This window comes from Pholis gunnellus, assembly GCF_910591455.1.
Source record: "Pholis gunnellus genome assembly, chromosome: 20".
NCBI classification, from domain to species: Eukaryota; Metazoa; Chordata; class Actinopteri; order Perciformes; family Pholidae; genus Pholis; species Pholis gunnellus.
In genome coordinates this window covers 11,922,207-11,938,750 of record NC_136547.1, presented here as the reverse complement: position 1 = coordinate 11,938,750, position 16,544 = coordinate 11,922,207, and the positions used below count along the sequence as shown (strand labels likewise).

General features: G+C 42.7%; 1 protein-coding gene across 4 annotated transcripts; it reads left to right on the top strand.

The window, feature by feature from the left end:
- The first annotated feature begins 74 nt into the window (after window positions 1-74).
- nktr (natural killer cell triggering receptor) lies at window positions 75-13,947 on the top strand. Of its 4 annotated transcripts, XM_079181426.1 has the most exons (17): window positions 75-164; window positions 1,765-1,842; window positions 2,478-2,552; window positions 3,523-3,630; window positions 4,036-4,080; window positions 5,331-5,418; window positions 6,217-6,246; window positions 6,346-6,491; window positions 7,673-7,892; window positions 8,026-8,202; window positions 8,293-8,380; window positions 8,923-9,071; window positions 9,152-11,800; window positions 11,960-12,049; window positions 12,361-12,420; window positions 13,124-13,225; window positions 13,312-13,947. In XM_079181426.1, exons 2-17 carry the CDS (start codon window positions 1,785-1,787, stop codon window positions 13,358-13,360), a joined length of 4,134 nt encoding a protein of 1,377 aa, XP_079037552.1. In that variant the 5' UTR covers window positions 75-164; window positions 1,765-1,784; the 3' UTR covers window positions 13,361-13,947. The 4 variants fall into 4 exon arrangements, with proteins under 4 accessions (XP_079037552.1, XP_079037553.1, XP_079037554.1 ...); XM_079181427.1 differs by lacking the exon at window positions 75-164 and having other exon boundaries at window positions 1,654-1,842; XM_079181429.1 differs by lacking the exons at window positions 75-164; window positions 1,765-1,842; window positions 2,478-2,552; window positions 3,523-3,630; window positions 4,036-4,080 and adding an exon at window positions 5,656-5,681 and having other exon boundaries at window positions 5,288-5,418.
- The last annotated feature ends 2,597 nt before the right edge of the window (window positions 13,948-16,544 follow it).

Sequence of the window (16,544 nt, the reverse complement as noted above, 5' to 3'; positions counted from 1 at the left end):
ACAACAAAACCACAACAAATCTTCTACGGATACTCGAAGGGGACAAAAAACTCATTCTTAACCAGTCGGAGTATCATGCAAAGCCCCAACCTCTTCACTTAAAAGTGAAGTTAGCATATAGTGATTGTCGGGTAGCTATTTGCCTGGATAGCTACTGTACAGAGGTTAGTTAACCCATGTAATATGCACATTATTATCCAACGTTACTACATTTGAATGTAATTGCAGCTGAGAAAAAAATCTAACGTGAGCGAGCGAATTTAAGATAGCGAACGGTATTAGCCGTTAGCTATTAGCTGCTAGCTCACACGTTTGTGTTAGCTGTTGTTAGCTATGTAGCCCGTGATTACTTGTGGTTATGTTATTGCTCTAAATATGGTTTCAACCTGTCGTGAGTAAAATGTTTTCCCCACTAACAAGTGGTGAATGTGGACATAGTTACAAAGGCTAATACTTAGTGCCCTTTCTTGTCAGGATTGACAATATTTGTGGTGCATTAACACACATTTAGCTATACGTTATATTTCATTAAAACATTACCGGTATTAGCCATTGTGGTCTTCGTGATTTGAATGACCTGTAGCACACATGACCTCAAATTTATGCAACTAAATACTTGACAATACTTCTCCTGAGGCTATCATTGCTGTCTATATTTAGAAAGGGAGTTTTACGATGGTACAACACAGTGAAGCTTTGTAACATGATACCAGTTAGGCTATTAATGTATTTCTGTCAACATCTTCTATTGATCGCATTCGTGAATGCACATTAGCTGTGGAGTAACATACAGCAGAGTGCATCAGGAACTGTTCATGAGTGTGCTTAAAAGTAGAGTTTATTGACAATTTAAGTTGTAGAAATGTCTTCTTTATACTCTTCTGCAAGGGCTTTCTCTTTCCTTGTGGTCCAGTAGAATAATGCATGCTCTCTGTTCCTCTTGTTAGACTATTATCCCAACACACCCAAAACACACACCATGTGAGGTCATAATCTTTCTATGTCAGCACAGTGACTCAGCATTTTCTGAACAATATGTCGCCTGTCTCATGCGAAGATTAAGCTTTAAATAAATAATTGCTGACAGATTATTGGGTGCTCTGCTGTCTTGCGAGACTTGCACTTTGCCAGCGAAACAATGTCTGGCAAGGCAGGCGTGTTAAGTCATGCACGTATGTTGTGTGAGGCTGCTGACACACCAAATAGTGGTGTGTAGATTTGAACAGCAACATTGTATTGCAGCAGGAGAGGAGCACTGACATTGAACACGTTGAGGCAGGGTTTTGGAAACATAATTAGGGTCGGTGTCATGAATCCTTTGACACGGGTAAACAGTGCGAGGTATGGTCCTATCGTTGGTGTTTGCTTACATTGTTGTAGTGGCCACCGACACACCTTGAAGATGAACTTCTGTCTACTCCCACTTTGACTATGTTGTCAGTAGTAGCAGAACCTGATATTTTACTAAGTGGTCAGTGGAAACAGAGTTAAAAATGTACAGCTAGGAAGCTGTGCTGTGCTTTGATTTGCATAGCCAGTACATTTCCCCGTATTCATCCCCTCCCATCCTTCTCTCTCCTCCCCTCTCTGTTTCTATCCTCCCTCTCTGTCTTTTAGTCTCTCTACATTGTCTCCAACACACTCTTCTAAATATGCTGTGCGTTGAAGGAGTACACTTCAGTAGCTTACTGCTTCTTTAAGAGAAGGGAACCTTATTATTTCCCCCTGCTTAGTATTTTCTTTTGCACCCTTTCTACGTTTTAGGTCGTCGGACTTTGATCAGAATGGGGGTGAAAGACCGCCCTCAGTGTTACTTCGATGTGGAGCTCAACCGGGAGCCAGGTAAGAGAATTTAAAATCACTTCAGTGGTATGAGAATAAGTTAGACATGTGAACAGCCTCAGCTCGTTTTCATAGCCGATCACTTTGATCTGACATCGTCAATAAAGATGTTTAAACTGTGTCTCTATGTAGGTTGTTGTGTAACCTTGTGAGCTTCTGATTGATAATCATTGGGTTGTACAAAATGAAAGTGGAGCACTTTGTGCTGCACCGGCTTGGCAGACTGGTTTTGTGATTATCGGATCTGTACTGAATGTTGGTATTTAAGTCTAAGCCTGAGAAGCTATTAGCTATTGTACTGATCAGTTTAGTGGCCTCAGGCTAGATAGCTGTTATTAAGTCAAATTTGGACAGAGAGGGACAAAACAAACCTCCCATCAGACTCGTAAAAATAGTTTCCGATTTGCACCGAGCTATGGAAAAGTTTCTATGAGGCCTGAGCTTCACCACAGGAGTCCTCTAATTGCTGGAGGCTGATTAAAAGTGTACCATGTAGTAACATTTGGGCTACTTGTAACTCTTAATGGTGTCCTTGGCCTATTCATTTTCTTTCCTCATTGTTGTTGTTTTTTGTAACACCACATTTATATATCATGTGAGCTAATATTTTTTCCTTTTTTGCTTGTGTTTTGTAGTTGGGCGCATAGTCTTCCAACTCTTTTCCGATGTTTGTCCCAAGACAAGCAAAAACTTTCTCTGTTTGTGCACAGGTGAGTACCAGACAAGGACAGGTTTTACTCCCTGTCATGCTTTTGCAACATTTACTGCATTAACCAAATGTTTGTGTAACAAGAAAGTTGCATTTCCACATCTCTTGCTAATATTTCCTGTCTCTGCCAGAAATATAATCATAATGAGTAGATGAAGAAATAACAATATGAGATATGAATTTAAAATAAGAACCACGGTGTCGCGCTACATGCCCCTCTCGTCATTTGATATTGAGGAAAGGAGCTAACAGCTGTAGTGTCGTGTTGTCCGGCGACAGATGGAGTCACTGCACCGATAGAGGGTTCCTGGTCTGCCTCCCTCTATATGTCATCCCACTGAGCAGCGGTCTGCCTAGAGATAGCCATAAATCTGCAAACAGACTGCAGATCGATGCTCCATCTCATTTTTTTCACACCCCAACTGGCCGACGGGAATGCGACGCTGACGAGGGCAGACATGGGAGAGGTTGGCTGGTTAGTCTGTTCCTTTTCCTGGACACACAGACGCAACATAACACAGCTGGGCAGTTTGCTATAATGTGTCCTTTTAGGAGAGGATCGGCTCACACTATTAGAAACTGAACCCTCGGAACAATGCTGAAACCAGTGAAGCAAAAGCTACTGGAAGATTAGTAACCTAAGCTGCACGTTTGAACAGCCAGCCTTCTGTCCTCAGAAAGCACCCTCGAACACATCAACACATCTAATGAAATCTCTGCATTCGCCATAAGGGAAAGGGAAAGCCAGGAGGGCAATAGCTCTGGGGCAATATTCCGTCCCCCGTTGGTATCTTCTTAATTAATTCTGCAGGCCTGCACAGGAGTTTTAACAACAGAATGCCTGAACAAAGGTTTCCAGTTTACTGAAATCCCCACGGTCACCTCAAGGCATCTGGTATGCTTTTGCGGTTGCCGTTCTGTTGACTGTTTGGTGTACGACGAGAGCTCATTTGACATGCATGTAATTACAGGTGAAAGGGGAACTGGCAAAATCACAGGGAAAAAGCTGTGCTACAAAGGCTCCACTTTTCACAGAGTTGTAAAGAACTTTATGGTCCAGGGAGGCGACTTTACTGAAGGTACAGTAAGAATGTCATATAACCTCATTTCATTTGAAAGTGTGTGTTTATAAGACACGTCTGAGTTAATTCGGCTGGTTCCATTTATTGTTGTTACATAAAATCCAATGGAAAGCAACAGGGGAAAGAAATGCTGCAAAATGTTTTTGATGATGCTTTGCATTGTTTCACAGTAGTTACAGCTCAAACTGGTAAAGATAGACACTGTTAATCAGTTAGATCCAACATGTTTATGGCAGGAATCCAGGAGAACACACATGTTTCCAGAATGTGGCCGCCACTTCAAAACTGTGTCCTATACACACGCATTCACCACTTTGTCCAAAATGCGTTTTCTGCAGATAGCATTTTTTTCTGTAATGTTCTGTTATTTGCTAAATGACATTATTGTGTTAACCTCCGCAGGAAATGGAAGAGGGGGAGAAGCCATATACGGAGGCTACTTTGAAGGTAATGTGAATATCTAATTATCTCACTAACAGGCTCCATTATTGATGTCTCTTAGCTACTTTTGCATGAGCAAAATGTTGCATGTGCCTGTTCTGTTATTAATGGTTTTCTTGTGTATTTTCCTATGAATGACTCTGTTGACGTTCACTTTTCCATTGTATAGTGCTGTCTTCTATTAGGAACAGTAGTGGGCTTTATCAAATCCGCATGGAGAATAGGTATTACTGAAAGCTACAATCTACCTGCCTAAAATTTTCAACATATTCTTTTATTTATAGAGTGGTCTTTTGCAAAAATGAGAAGGTAAGAGATGTACACAGCTCAGTAACACCATGTCAACATTGTCCCCACCACCTTCCTCTGTCAGTCAGAACAGTGCAAATGTTTGCAGTGGCGCAGATGCAAATTTGTGCTGAAGGGATGTCACAGGATTCTCTATTCAGACGGACACCCTGAGCCTCGTGCTGCTCAAGTTACCTTTAATGTTACATACGTGGTATTTATAGCTACATGGCTGCTATGGCGTGTAGTCACATACAGGCTGCAGGCTCTCGTCTAGATAGGAAGACTCATAAAGTGCCACAGTGGCAATAAGATATTTATAATTATATTCAAATAAAGATTTAGGCATTTGGAAAGCATTTTAGTGTTTGTGTTTTCCAAATTATATGCAAATATTTATGAGTGAACTTTCCATGGTTTTATTAACTATTTACATTCACGCTCGTGTGAGTGACCGTATATCCAAAACATTCAGTATGTTTGGTTTACGTTCATTTAGTGTGCAAATAAAATCAGACACTTGCTTTTACAACTGCTACATTTTCTTCTGCTTTACAATAAATTAGCTATTTCTGAAAATTGAGGATTTTTTAAATGATCCTGGGGATAATGTAACCTCGATGAGAAGAAATGCAACAGATAGATAATCCATCTCAAGCAAGCAATTTGTGTCGTATAGCCTGTTAAACTGAATGGGAACCAATAGAATACGTCAGAATGATGTAAAATATTCGGGATTTGTAGTTTAAATCATACAAAACCAGTTTGGTAAAGGACTAGAAGAAACAAACAAAAACCTTTTTTTTATCAAACTGTACCTGTATGGAAGGACAGGTTGGTGAGGCAATGATTAGATTGTTGGTTAAAAATGGTTATTCCTTTTGTCTTGTTCTTCCCTGAATATTTCCGTTGTTACGTATCAGAGAACGACTCTGAGACTTCGATCCCTCTTTCTCTGCTGCCAACAGATGAGAACTTCATTCTCAAACACGACAGAGCCTTCCTGTTGTCGATGGCCAATCGCGGGAAGGACACCAACGGTTCCCAGTTCTTCATGTGAGTAACACTCTGCACCTTTTTAATAAACTTCACCATTTAACTGACAGGTCACTTACATTATTTGCTTTCTGTCCCTTTTTGAAACTGTCGAGTAGAACTTGTCATTGAGTGTGAAAGTCATCCACCTCCCTCTCTGTGTGTAGTTGATTTTCAAAGGGAAACATGGATTCATTCTTTTTTACCTACAAATGTGTTACATTTTTTCTCTTGCCGTTTTTTGTGTAATATTTACAGAAACTCTAGCATCCTGCTCTTCCAAGGTAATGTGTCTCCAAGGCTGAGTTTCTCTCTCTCTCTCTCTCTCCTGACTGTATTTCATTCAGTAGTTTGTATTTCCAACTATTCTATAGTACAGTGTTCACTTTAGATATGTTTTGAACGATATTCACGATTATTTGACTTTCTTTATCACTAAAACAGGTTGTCACCATAAGTTAGAAATTAATTTAAAAAAAACCTCTTGAAGCATAAAGGAGATCAAAATACGGTCACATAATTGCCGACACTCTGTTGAGGGTTTCTATTGCCTGTTCACGGCTGTTTTTTAATAGAACAGCCCAAATTGCGAGTGTTTTTCCAAATTGATTTTGCAGTCAAATATCATTAAACAAATGGCATTCTGACCAACTCTTCACCTGTTTGATATGTTTCCTGTAGTACAGTAGCACCCGCACTTTGTTGAAGTTGCATGTTTAATCCTTATTCTTTTCCTCCTTTTTCTCCCTTTCTCATGACCCTAACCACTGCCATTGGTTGACCTTCCCTCGCTTCTTTGCTGGATTTTCCGCAAAACAGCACAACCAAGACGGCACCTCACCTCGATGGGTAAAAATCCAACTTCTCTTTGGTGCTTACAGATAACAGTGAACCTTCATAGTCAAGTTTCTGTAACAGGCAATCGATGTCTTTCTTCCTTCTGTGCAGAGTCCACGTCGTCTTTGGTCTCGTCATCTCAGGCTTTGAAGTGATAAAGAAGGTCGAAGGGCTGAAGACTGATTCAGCCAGCAGACCCTACGCTGATGTCAGAGTGATGGACTGTGGACAACTTATCACCAAGTCCGCTAATGATGGTAAGTTTGTTGCCTGATCTGCATTCTCTTGGAAGTTTGAGGTTCGCTTTATTCTCTTCTTTTATTGTTTCTTCCCTACTCTTTTCCTGGCACCCAAGCTCATTCGTTCCCATTAAAGATATAAAACTTAATAGATGTGTCAAATACATTGTTAAATTTTACAAAATGCTCAGTAATTTCTGTTTAATTCTTAGCTAACACTACTTAAATAGGAGTGCATGGGGACTATTTTCAGCAACTAATTAAAACCCTGTTTCTCATTTATGTGTTTATAATCATTTTGGACAACAATGGAGCTCAGAGGAATAAACTGCACCGGGTGCAGTAAGACTACTGAGTCTGGTGTATATTAGTCTCGCACAACCAGACCTTCGTCCACCGGGCTGTGTCTGAGGATAAAGAAAGGCTCCACACATTATCACTCTGGTACAGAGGAAAACGAAAACGCTCTGGCTTGTTTGTATTTATTTTAAACCAATCACAGGGCGGCTCTAAGCCCAGGATGCAGCGACCGTGACCTTTCAAAACAGATAGCGTCAACTTCTATCCGTTCTTAAAGGACCATCTCGTGGTGAGGTTGCAGATCGCAACCAACAGAATACCCCTTCGCTCCCCACTCGTAAAAAACACGAAAGGTCCTCTAGAGCCCGTGTTTGGTTTGTCTATATGAAGAGCTCATTCTAAGCTAATGAAAATACAATGAAACTTGCATTCAGATTCAGATAATTATACACTGATGAATATTAAATCCCGTCACCGCTGATAGATCTCTCGACATCCTTAAAGAGATGTAATCCATTATTTGTTACTCTTTTAGTTTGATCTCCTGTAGGGAATAACGTGTTGCATATGCTTGTAACTGGGTCATATGTTGTGCTCATTCTGTAAGAGGTTAGCTTTTTGATGCCAGCACCCCCCCCCCCCCCCCCCCCCCCCCCCACCCCCCCACTGGCATTAGTTACAGAGCGTGTAACCTGATCTTCTGTTTAATGAGGATCAGCGAGGTGATCTCTGTGAAGTTCAGTTGGCATCTGCCCACCTGACTCTGCCAGGCCTGCTTTCATTGCCCCCGACATACCGGGTGGGATCAAACAAAGCTTTAGCTGTTGTAGTGCTACACCACCCTAAAAGTGACTCCTGCCATTGAAATAACATGCACGCCATTATGTTTCATTCTCCAGTACTTGGAGGCAAAAGGAAAAGGACCTCCCACTCGGCTGACTCGGCCCTCAATTCCCACGACTCGTCCTCGCCATTTTCCTCTTCCGTGGGATCTGAAAGCGAATCGGATGAAAAGTGCAAACATCGCAAGCACAAGAGACACGCAAAGAGTAAACGGTCTAAAAAGAAAAGGAGGGAATCTAATAAGGAGGACATTGATGTTCGGCCGGCCGAGCAAAGGTAGTTTTCTTTACCTGCTAATTACTCACATGAGCCTCCGGTCTGATCAGTGTATTCAAGTACAAATGGAAGTGATGACACTGAGAGATGGGTTTGTCCTTAACGTATTGTTTTGCGTATTGTGTCGTTGAAGCTCTCACAGTCCTGTGGAAAGAGAGATGCTGGAGGGAGACGGTGAAGCGGAGGCAGAGAAGGAGCCGAGTGGGCGGAGAGAGAAGCCTGTGGTCCGACCGGAGGAAATCCCACCGGTGCCAGAGAACCGCTTCCTGCTGCGCCGGGACATGCCGTCTCAGGAAGATAAAACAGAGATGTCAGTTTTTTTAAAAATATATTTCAGTTTATTCTGTATACACTTAAGTGATCAACCATAGGTGTTTACTTTGAAATTTGATCTTTTCAGAGTTGAGAAAGAAGAAACGTCTGTTTCGATTGACCCGAAACCAGCCGTGTCCAAGTCTGGACGGAAGATCAAAGGCAGAGGGACAATGGTATGCTCACCTCAGCTAATAGCAGGGATTTGCATATTCAGATGATCCGATCTGGTGCTCATGTAGTATTTTTGTTCATGGAGTAGTCTGCTTGTTTGACTAATTCCAAGGGCCAATATTTGTACACAACTGGTCGTAAGTAGATATTGCTTCTTTTAAGGAGTCCCAATCCAAGAAGAGTAAGAATCGTTGCTGTAAAGAATTGATGGACATCTATTTATTGACCCCAGGGACAAAGAACTTCCGTTTTGGTTTTCTCAAATAGTGGGTGGAGAACGTCACATGGGGGGGGGGGGCGACATCTAATGAGCCTGCACGTGACGTAATAAGAGCAGCCAAATCTAAGTGGCAGCCCACAAAAAACTGACTGGGTTTGTCTTACTTCACTGTTTGTGAGTTGGGACGCTCTCCACATGATGTGTGTGCACAAGCACTTATAAATAATATGTCCCCTTTAAGCGCAACCTCAGCAAGCTCCATTAAGAGTTTTGATGTATTCTTTTAAATGCAGTTTGAAGTAGCATTATATTGTTTCGTTGCAGAGATATCACACCCCCACAAGGTCTAAATCCCGCTCTGCATCTGTGGAAGAACGTGGCAGCAGTGAAACTCCACCACATTGGAAAGAAGAGATGAAGAGAACCAAAGTTTATCAAGCGCCGAGCATTGAGAGATGGAGCAAAGGAGACAAGTAGGACTTCATATTTGACTCTGTAACTTCAAACATCGGTTATTTCTTTCGTCTTCTTCATGCATCTTTTGACTTCACAGATTGAATGACCATTCCTCAAGCAGATGGGAGGACAGAAGTGAATCTGCGTGGTCCCGGTCGGCCGAGCACTCCTCAGACCGCAGCTCTGAGAGGTCCAGCCTGCGCCGCCAACAAGTGAAAGAGAAGAAGAAAGCCAAACACAAGAAGAAGTCCAAAAAACGGAAGCGTGGCAAGAAGAAGAGCTCCGAGAGCAAACCTCAAGAGCCTTTCCCGTCAGTGGGTGAAAGGTCAGTGTCCTCAGAGAGGAAATCCAGAAGGTCCCGCTCTAAAACCGGCTCCTCTTCAAATCAGCATAATTCGTCAACTCGGAGGAGACGGCGGTCCTCGCCGTCTTTCAGAGACTCACCGTCCTACTCTAGATCCTACACATCAAGTCAGTCCAGATCTAGAGGGAGGTCTAGATCATACTCAAGATCCAGAAGCCTTTCCAGGTCTAGAGGTCGGTCTTTGTCTAGATCCAGATCTCAGTCCTATTCTCGATCCCGGTCTAGATCCAGGTCAAGATCCAGATCCAAGTACAGATCTAGATCTTTGTCTCCACCCAGAAAGAAGAGTTTAGCCAGATCCCCGAGAAAGAGGAAAGCCAGCAAGCACAAAGCGGACTCCATGATGTCCAAGAAGCTTCCAGAGAGCAAAGTCCCACCTGTCCCCAGACTCCCGAGTGCCCCGGCTCCCGAAAGTGCCCCGGCGATCCCGATGAGCGACAGTCCCCCACCCTCACGCTGGAAACCTGATCAAAAGCCCTGGAAGCCCTCTTACATCCACATTCAGGAGATTAAAGCTAAAGTAGCTCCCAGCTCCTCCACTGGACAAACAGTGAAAACAGAAAAGGCTCAGACTCCCATTACGCCAAAGTGTCTGCCAGGTGACCCTGAAAGCCACAAACCTGCAGGGCGCCCATTCAGCAGGTCCTCCAGAAGCAAGTCCTACAGCCGCTCATACAGTCGCTCAAGGAGCAGAAGTTATAGTAGGTCCAGGTCCAGATCCCCTCATAAGTATAAAAGCAGATCATCCTCCGACAGCAGATCAGACTCTGAAAACTTCCAGAAAACATGCAGCAACAAGAAGAGTTCACTGGACGAGGAATGGAAAGAGTATTACAGCTCTCTGAAGAGGATCGAAAATGTAGATAAGTACATTTCACTCCACAGTAGTCAAGACGCTCAGCCAGGATCGGAGAAGAGGCCGAGCTGTGAGCCGGACATCGGTGACTCGGGGAGAAGTGGCTCTTTGGAGAAAATAAAAGAGAGCGGCAGCTCACAGGATCAAGAAACAAAGCAGTGCAGCTCCGTGCTGGCAGAGCGCTTTAACAGCAGGTCTGAATGGGATAGTGACAGTGATAAAGTCAGCCAAAGCAACAGCGCTAACCTGTCAAAAAAGCCGAAACAAGCAGTTCAGTCCAATGAACTTCTTGATAAGAAGTTGTCTGCTCTTACTGGATGGAATTCCGAAAGTGATTGTGAAAATGTAACCGCCAGGACATTAGCCATATCCGAAAAAGAGGAAGGGGAGGCCAGTTCGGAATCGGAGAACGAGACTTCCAGGAAGACGTCAGAGGCAGCGGTCGCACTGGCACACGGGGTCGCTGCTGCTTCCGGTCAGCCAGAGGAAAGTCCCGAGAAGGCCTCGGAGCCAGAGAAGCACAAGAGCAAAAAGAAGGCCAAACGTAAGCATAAACGCAAGAGGAGAAGCGAGAACAAAAGCGGCTCCCGTCACAGTAAGGACAAAGGAAAGAGATCGAAGAGGAAACATCAGAGGCTCAAGGAGACTTTTCACTGGCAGCCTCCTTTGGAGTTTGGAGAGGAGGAAGAAGAGGACGAATTAAAACGAGAGAAACCTAGTCCCGGTAGAGTTGTCAAAGAACGGCCTGGTGTGGGCAGCGTGAATGAGAAATGTACCCCTTCAAACAAAATTCCTAAAACGGAAAGAGAGAGGGCGCAACACAAAGCAAAAGAATGTATCAACAAAAACCCCAAACACACCGAACTCCATCTTCAGTCATCCAAGAGGAACGGGGCGAATGTACCCAGCGTCAAAGAGGACGAATCATTAGATGACATGGACATTTGTACACCAGAGCATGATGCTGAGATTGTAGAACATCCGGCCACACAGGACTTTTATAAGAACGAGTTAACCCTAAAATCTACCTCAAGGTCTTCAGATGTGGCGAGTAGAGAGAGTGCTTTGCCCCACAGCAAAGAACAGCCTCCTGTTCCCGCCACAGCTACAGCTGGTGGCCTGCAAGATGAAGCGGCCGCCGGCAGACCTGCTGGCACGGCGATGAATTTCAAATGGAGGCCGTTGAAAGGAACGTCGGCTCTCCAGAACGCCAGCGTGCCGCCCGTCGCCACGAAACGCGTCCAAATTCAAGAGGCTCCCAACGCGCAGGGAGTGAGAATGGAGATCAAAAGCAAAAGCCGGGTCCGGCCGGGATCTCTGTTCGACGAGGTGCGGAAGACGGCGCGGCTCAACCAGAGGCCGAGGAACCAGGAGAGCTCCAGCGAGGAGAGGTCCCCATCTGTGGGGAACACGCGGTGCCCGAAGAAATCGCGCTCGGCCTCCAGCCACCGGTCCCGCTCCAGAGGCTGGTCCCACTCCTACAGCAGGTCCAGGAGTCGATCCCGCAGCTCCAGCTACTTTTCCAGGTGAGACGCAAAGCACATTAGATTAAATGAGGAGCGTGAGGGCCAATACCGGAGAGGCTCCTTGGACAATATTCGGTATAAAAGATTAAATCTGTGTCTATAGACAGACTTCTTTTGTTCTATCTTAGTGTGATTGACAACACAACTTCATTATTTCAGGAGCCGCAGTAGGAGTCGGAGGAGGAGGAGGCGTGGACGAGGACGGTCGCGCTCTCGTAGCAGAACATACCGGAGTTACGGGAGTCACAGGTACAGCCTGAAACACGGATTAAATAATCTGCTGTGGCACCTCGATGGGTGCCAGTGGGGAAGAGTTTTCAGCTGAAAGCAGTGGAAACCACTTAGAGAAGACACCTTGAAGCGTGGGGGGGGGGTTTTAGCCATGCTCTTTATTTTAGATTTCAGCCTTGTAAAGGAACCCACAAAATGATCGTTCGTAGATCAATTACTCAACCCGTGGTACCTGGAGTTCTTCAAGAAAAGTCTTGATGAATTGAAGTAAATGGGGTCCAGGTTAAATAACTACTAAACTGTATTTTCTTCTTTTTTTCCTCTATCAGTCGGACGTCCAGTAGAAGTCATTCCAGGAGTCGCTCATATAATCGCCGTCGGAGATCCAGGTCTGTGAGCTGTTTAATGGTCTAACGGACAGAAATATAAATGTTGAGTTGTTCATGTGAGAGGTCACCGAGTCCTCTTAATCACAAATATAAACATGATCATGTAAACACCATATTCAAGATAAAATACAGATTAATCAAGCAGAAAAAGGCTTTTGTGTGAAGACTTTAGTGATAAAACAAGTAGGTGAATATTCATTAATTCTGATTAATACTTTTTTTTTAATCAAATTGAAGATTTGCTGCTTTTTTTCTTTGTCTTGTGAGAAAGTAAAATTATTTTTCCTTAGGATTTATAGGACAAAATCAGATAATAAAAGACATCACCTTGGGCTTTAGAAATTATTATTATTATTTTTTTTTTTCTTACATTTTATGGACCAAAAGAAAATTTGTATCAAGAAAACAATCAGCAGATGATTAAAATAATTGTTCGTCGCAGCCCGAGAAGAGATCAATCTTATCTGTAGTCATTAATTATCGTATCGAGCATGAAGCGGGAATAACCAATCAATGTTGTTCTCTAAGCACGCGGACCACATCTAAATAGCTGTGCCGTGTATTTGTAATACAATCAGTGATGGTTCTTTATCTTCATGCCAGGACTTTTGTTTTTTTTCCCTGTAAAACCAAGGAGATCTATGTGAATATAACACTCGCCTGGAGTCGTGGCTAAAAATAATCTCTCCGTACGTTAATGCAGGTCAGACTCCTACGACAGCTATTCCAGTCGGAGTCGGAGTGCGAGCAGGAGACGAGGGCGCAGGCGAAGTGACAGCTACAGGAGCTCAGACCGCCGATCCCGGTAAGACGCTAAGCATACAGTGAAGTGTGTGCATTCAATGCGTGCACGAAAAGTAATGTTTTTCCCTCGTCGCCTCTTGCTCGCAGGTCGTACCGCTCGTCCAGCCGCAGTTCTTCCAGCAGCCGGTACAGCTGAGCCTCAGGCCGAGAGTCTGGACTCTCTGCAGCGCCCGCTGTCGCTGTCACCGTTATCATGAGGAAAAGTCCTCATAGTCCATCTGGTTACTAGTTTAATACTGTACTGTATGACAGGCTGAGGAGTTGAATGTTGTAGAATGTAAATAAATAAACCACTTTACAGGCAGATGTTCTAATTTTAGGGACTGTCACGGCGGAGAACTACAGCCTAGAAGTATAAAAAACAATTTATATGTGAAAAAGAACACAAGAAATAAGCTATATGTATTTTATATTGCATATTTGTATATTCCTTTTTCTACTTCAGTTTTTTTTCTACACTGAAATGTACAAGTATTCTACTGTAAGTGTCTGATCCCCTCAGTTCTGACGTCTGTGAGAAGTTAGGAGTTATTCTTTTATTTCTAGAAAAGGCCCGTGTTCAATGGAAGAAATTCCTTTTTGTAGCAGTTTCAAGCTGTAATTTGTCTTTGCTCCATACGTTTATTACTGGATCATGAATGTTAAAAGCTGTACTCAAAGTATAATAAGTTTATATTTTATTCAAACATTTATGAATGTTTACACGTAATAAATCCTACAGCATCTTAAGCCTACGTTGTTGTTCTTTTATCTCACTATGTGCAGCAGATAGTTGTGCAGAGATGGCGCCATCTAGCTTTCACTTCAGAACTGCAGCTTGTGTGAACCCGTGAGATCAGTCCAGTGAGCTGCACTGTCATGTCTACGTCCCTGCAGATTTAGGTTTATGCATTATATTATGTCAAACTCTACAAATGCACTTACCAAATAATCATTGTAGTTTTCTTATTATAGAGTCAATTAGAAGAATCTGATTAATGCATCTATAATTTCTCTCACTTCATTTGAGTAAGAAAAAGGTGTGAAACTGCTCCATTAAACTATTGTTCACACTCAGAACTAATTTCAAATGTGTTCCCTCTTTAGTAATATTTACATACGCTTACTACTGCTGGTGTGTGAGCTCCTGTCTCTTACTTTTGTGAGCTGCATGCTAGAAACCAAGAACCGTCCCTCGGATACAGATCCTATTGAATTGTTTCAGCGACTGTCCATTTTTTATCTGCAAGTGCAGAAGTGCAGGCGTGTTCTGTATGGATGGCTCATACAAATCTGTCAGAATACATCATGTGATGCACCGGTGGATAAGATGAATGGATTTGATGCTGACGGAGAGATAATGTAAAGTATTTTTTAATAAAGATTAAAATACCAAGCCTAAATAAAGCAGCCATTTCTAACCTTTGCAAGACAAACAGATCAACCGATGATAAACAGTTTTAGAAAGGAAATTATTTCAGTTTCTTAATAGATGTCTATTTTTCTTTGGGCCTCAAAAAGCCCTCAAATGAAACAATGAGGAGAAAACATTTATTTTTAGTTATAAAATGTGACTTTTCCTAATTGTATTCAATTAAATCCTGTTTATCTTGCCTTGAAGGCGTTGAGCTTCTTACTGCACAGGCTTTTCTTAATTTTGTATTCATATTTATGTGAGTAAATGTGTAAGTGTGTCTGAATAGATGTATGTGAATCTTAGTGTGCATATACCATTTATAATGTTTAGTGAAAGTGCAAACAAACAATGTCCACACTGAGGTCATAAAGTAGCCAAAAAGGCTTTTCACTCGTGCCTGACCTTTAAATCACATTTCCCTCACGAAATATGTCCTGTAGTACCTTTTTAATAACAAATAGGTGTTGTACATGGCTCAAACTATATATTTCAAGATTTTCAGGCTCCTTTCAAAATGTTAAAGCTTCATTTGAGTTCAATGCCTCAGGTTTCATGAGGATAAATCGTTACCCTGCTGTCGTTTTCCACACAGAATACCTCCTAGTCCATTTTTTCTGGTCTGAAAAGTTTAACAGTACATCATAAATATTGAATACGGGGTTTTTTTTGCAGACGAGGCAATCCAAACCACACGATTTCTTCATACTCTTTTTAGAAGTCCACACACTCTAGCTTAAAAAAACTTTTTCATGTGAAATGAGTTTGAAGATTTTTGTCATTTTTGTTTGAGTGGACAGCTCCGCTGTATCCACACTGATGTTGTGGGCTCCACTGAGTGCTAGACATGAAGTGATGAATGAGACTGGCTCCAGGTTGCAATCAATTTCTTTGCCACCTTGTTATGAGCGTATTGACTTCTACTCCATGCAGCCTACTCAGGAGTGAGCAATGGCAATGGGGTTCAGGGATCCTTCAGGGGGGTTAAAGACAAGGCTGGATTACTAACTGGGCAAAGTGGGCAACTGGTCTGGGGCTCCAAACCCTCACAGAGCAAGAACATTAATAGCCAACTATCTCATAATTGATTGCTCGAGGCATTTTTCAAGCACATTCGCACGTATCATGGTAAACTAAATATCTTTGTGTTTTGGACTGCTGTGCAAATCAGAACAAGACATTTGAAGACTTGATCTTGGTCTCTTGAAAAATGTGATGGATGTTTCTCCCCATGTTCTGAAGTCAGGTCAAAAAAAAATATTGGATTAATCGCGAAGATAATCTGCAATAATCTGCAATAATTGTTAGTTGCAACCCTTTTGGGTTGTAGTAATTTGGTTTATAAGTATGCACCACTTAAACACAATATGAACTGATATTACAGGGGCCTTAATGCGCCTATAATAAGTATTTTATTATTGTTACACCTTTATTATGACAGTTTATACTCTGCATATATGATGTAGCTAATGTGTTATGCTTATATGATGCAAAGGATATGGTTAACCAAATCACCAACTACATAACTTTAGGCCCAGGGCACCATAGGAGGTTATAGTGTGGCCCTGATATTCCTATTGGGAGTAAACCATTTAAATTAAACATCCGTTTGGAGAATTGGGGAATAAAGATGTTATGGCGGGCTGATATTTGGCACAACGCAGTGTCCATATGTGGTGTCAAATGAAGTTACAAGGACTTCTGCGACATGGGGAAATGAACGAACGTCCTGACCTCCGCATCTCTCTGCACCTGTGACGTCACACCGAGCGCACAGTTGAGAGGGAAGCGCACCCAGGTTTTGCGCCATATGGCTTTGCATGTCCTTCCCACAGCTTTCCTGCTCACGCCAAAAAAAAAAAGCCATCCAAGCAGCCTCCAGTACAAAGAAATGCGCCTGTCTCGCAACTCCACGTTAAACGGTACC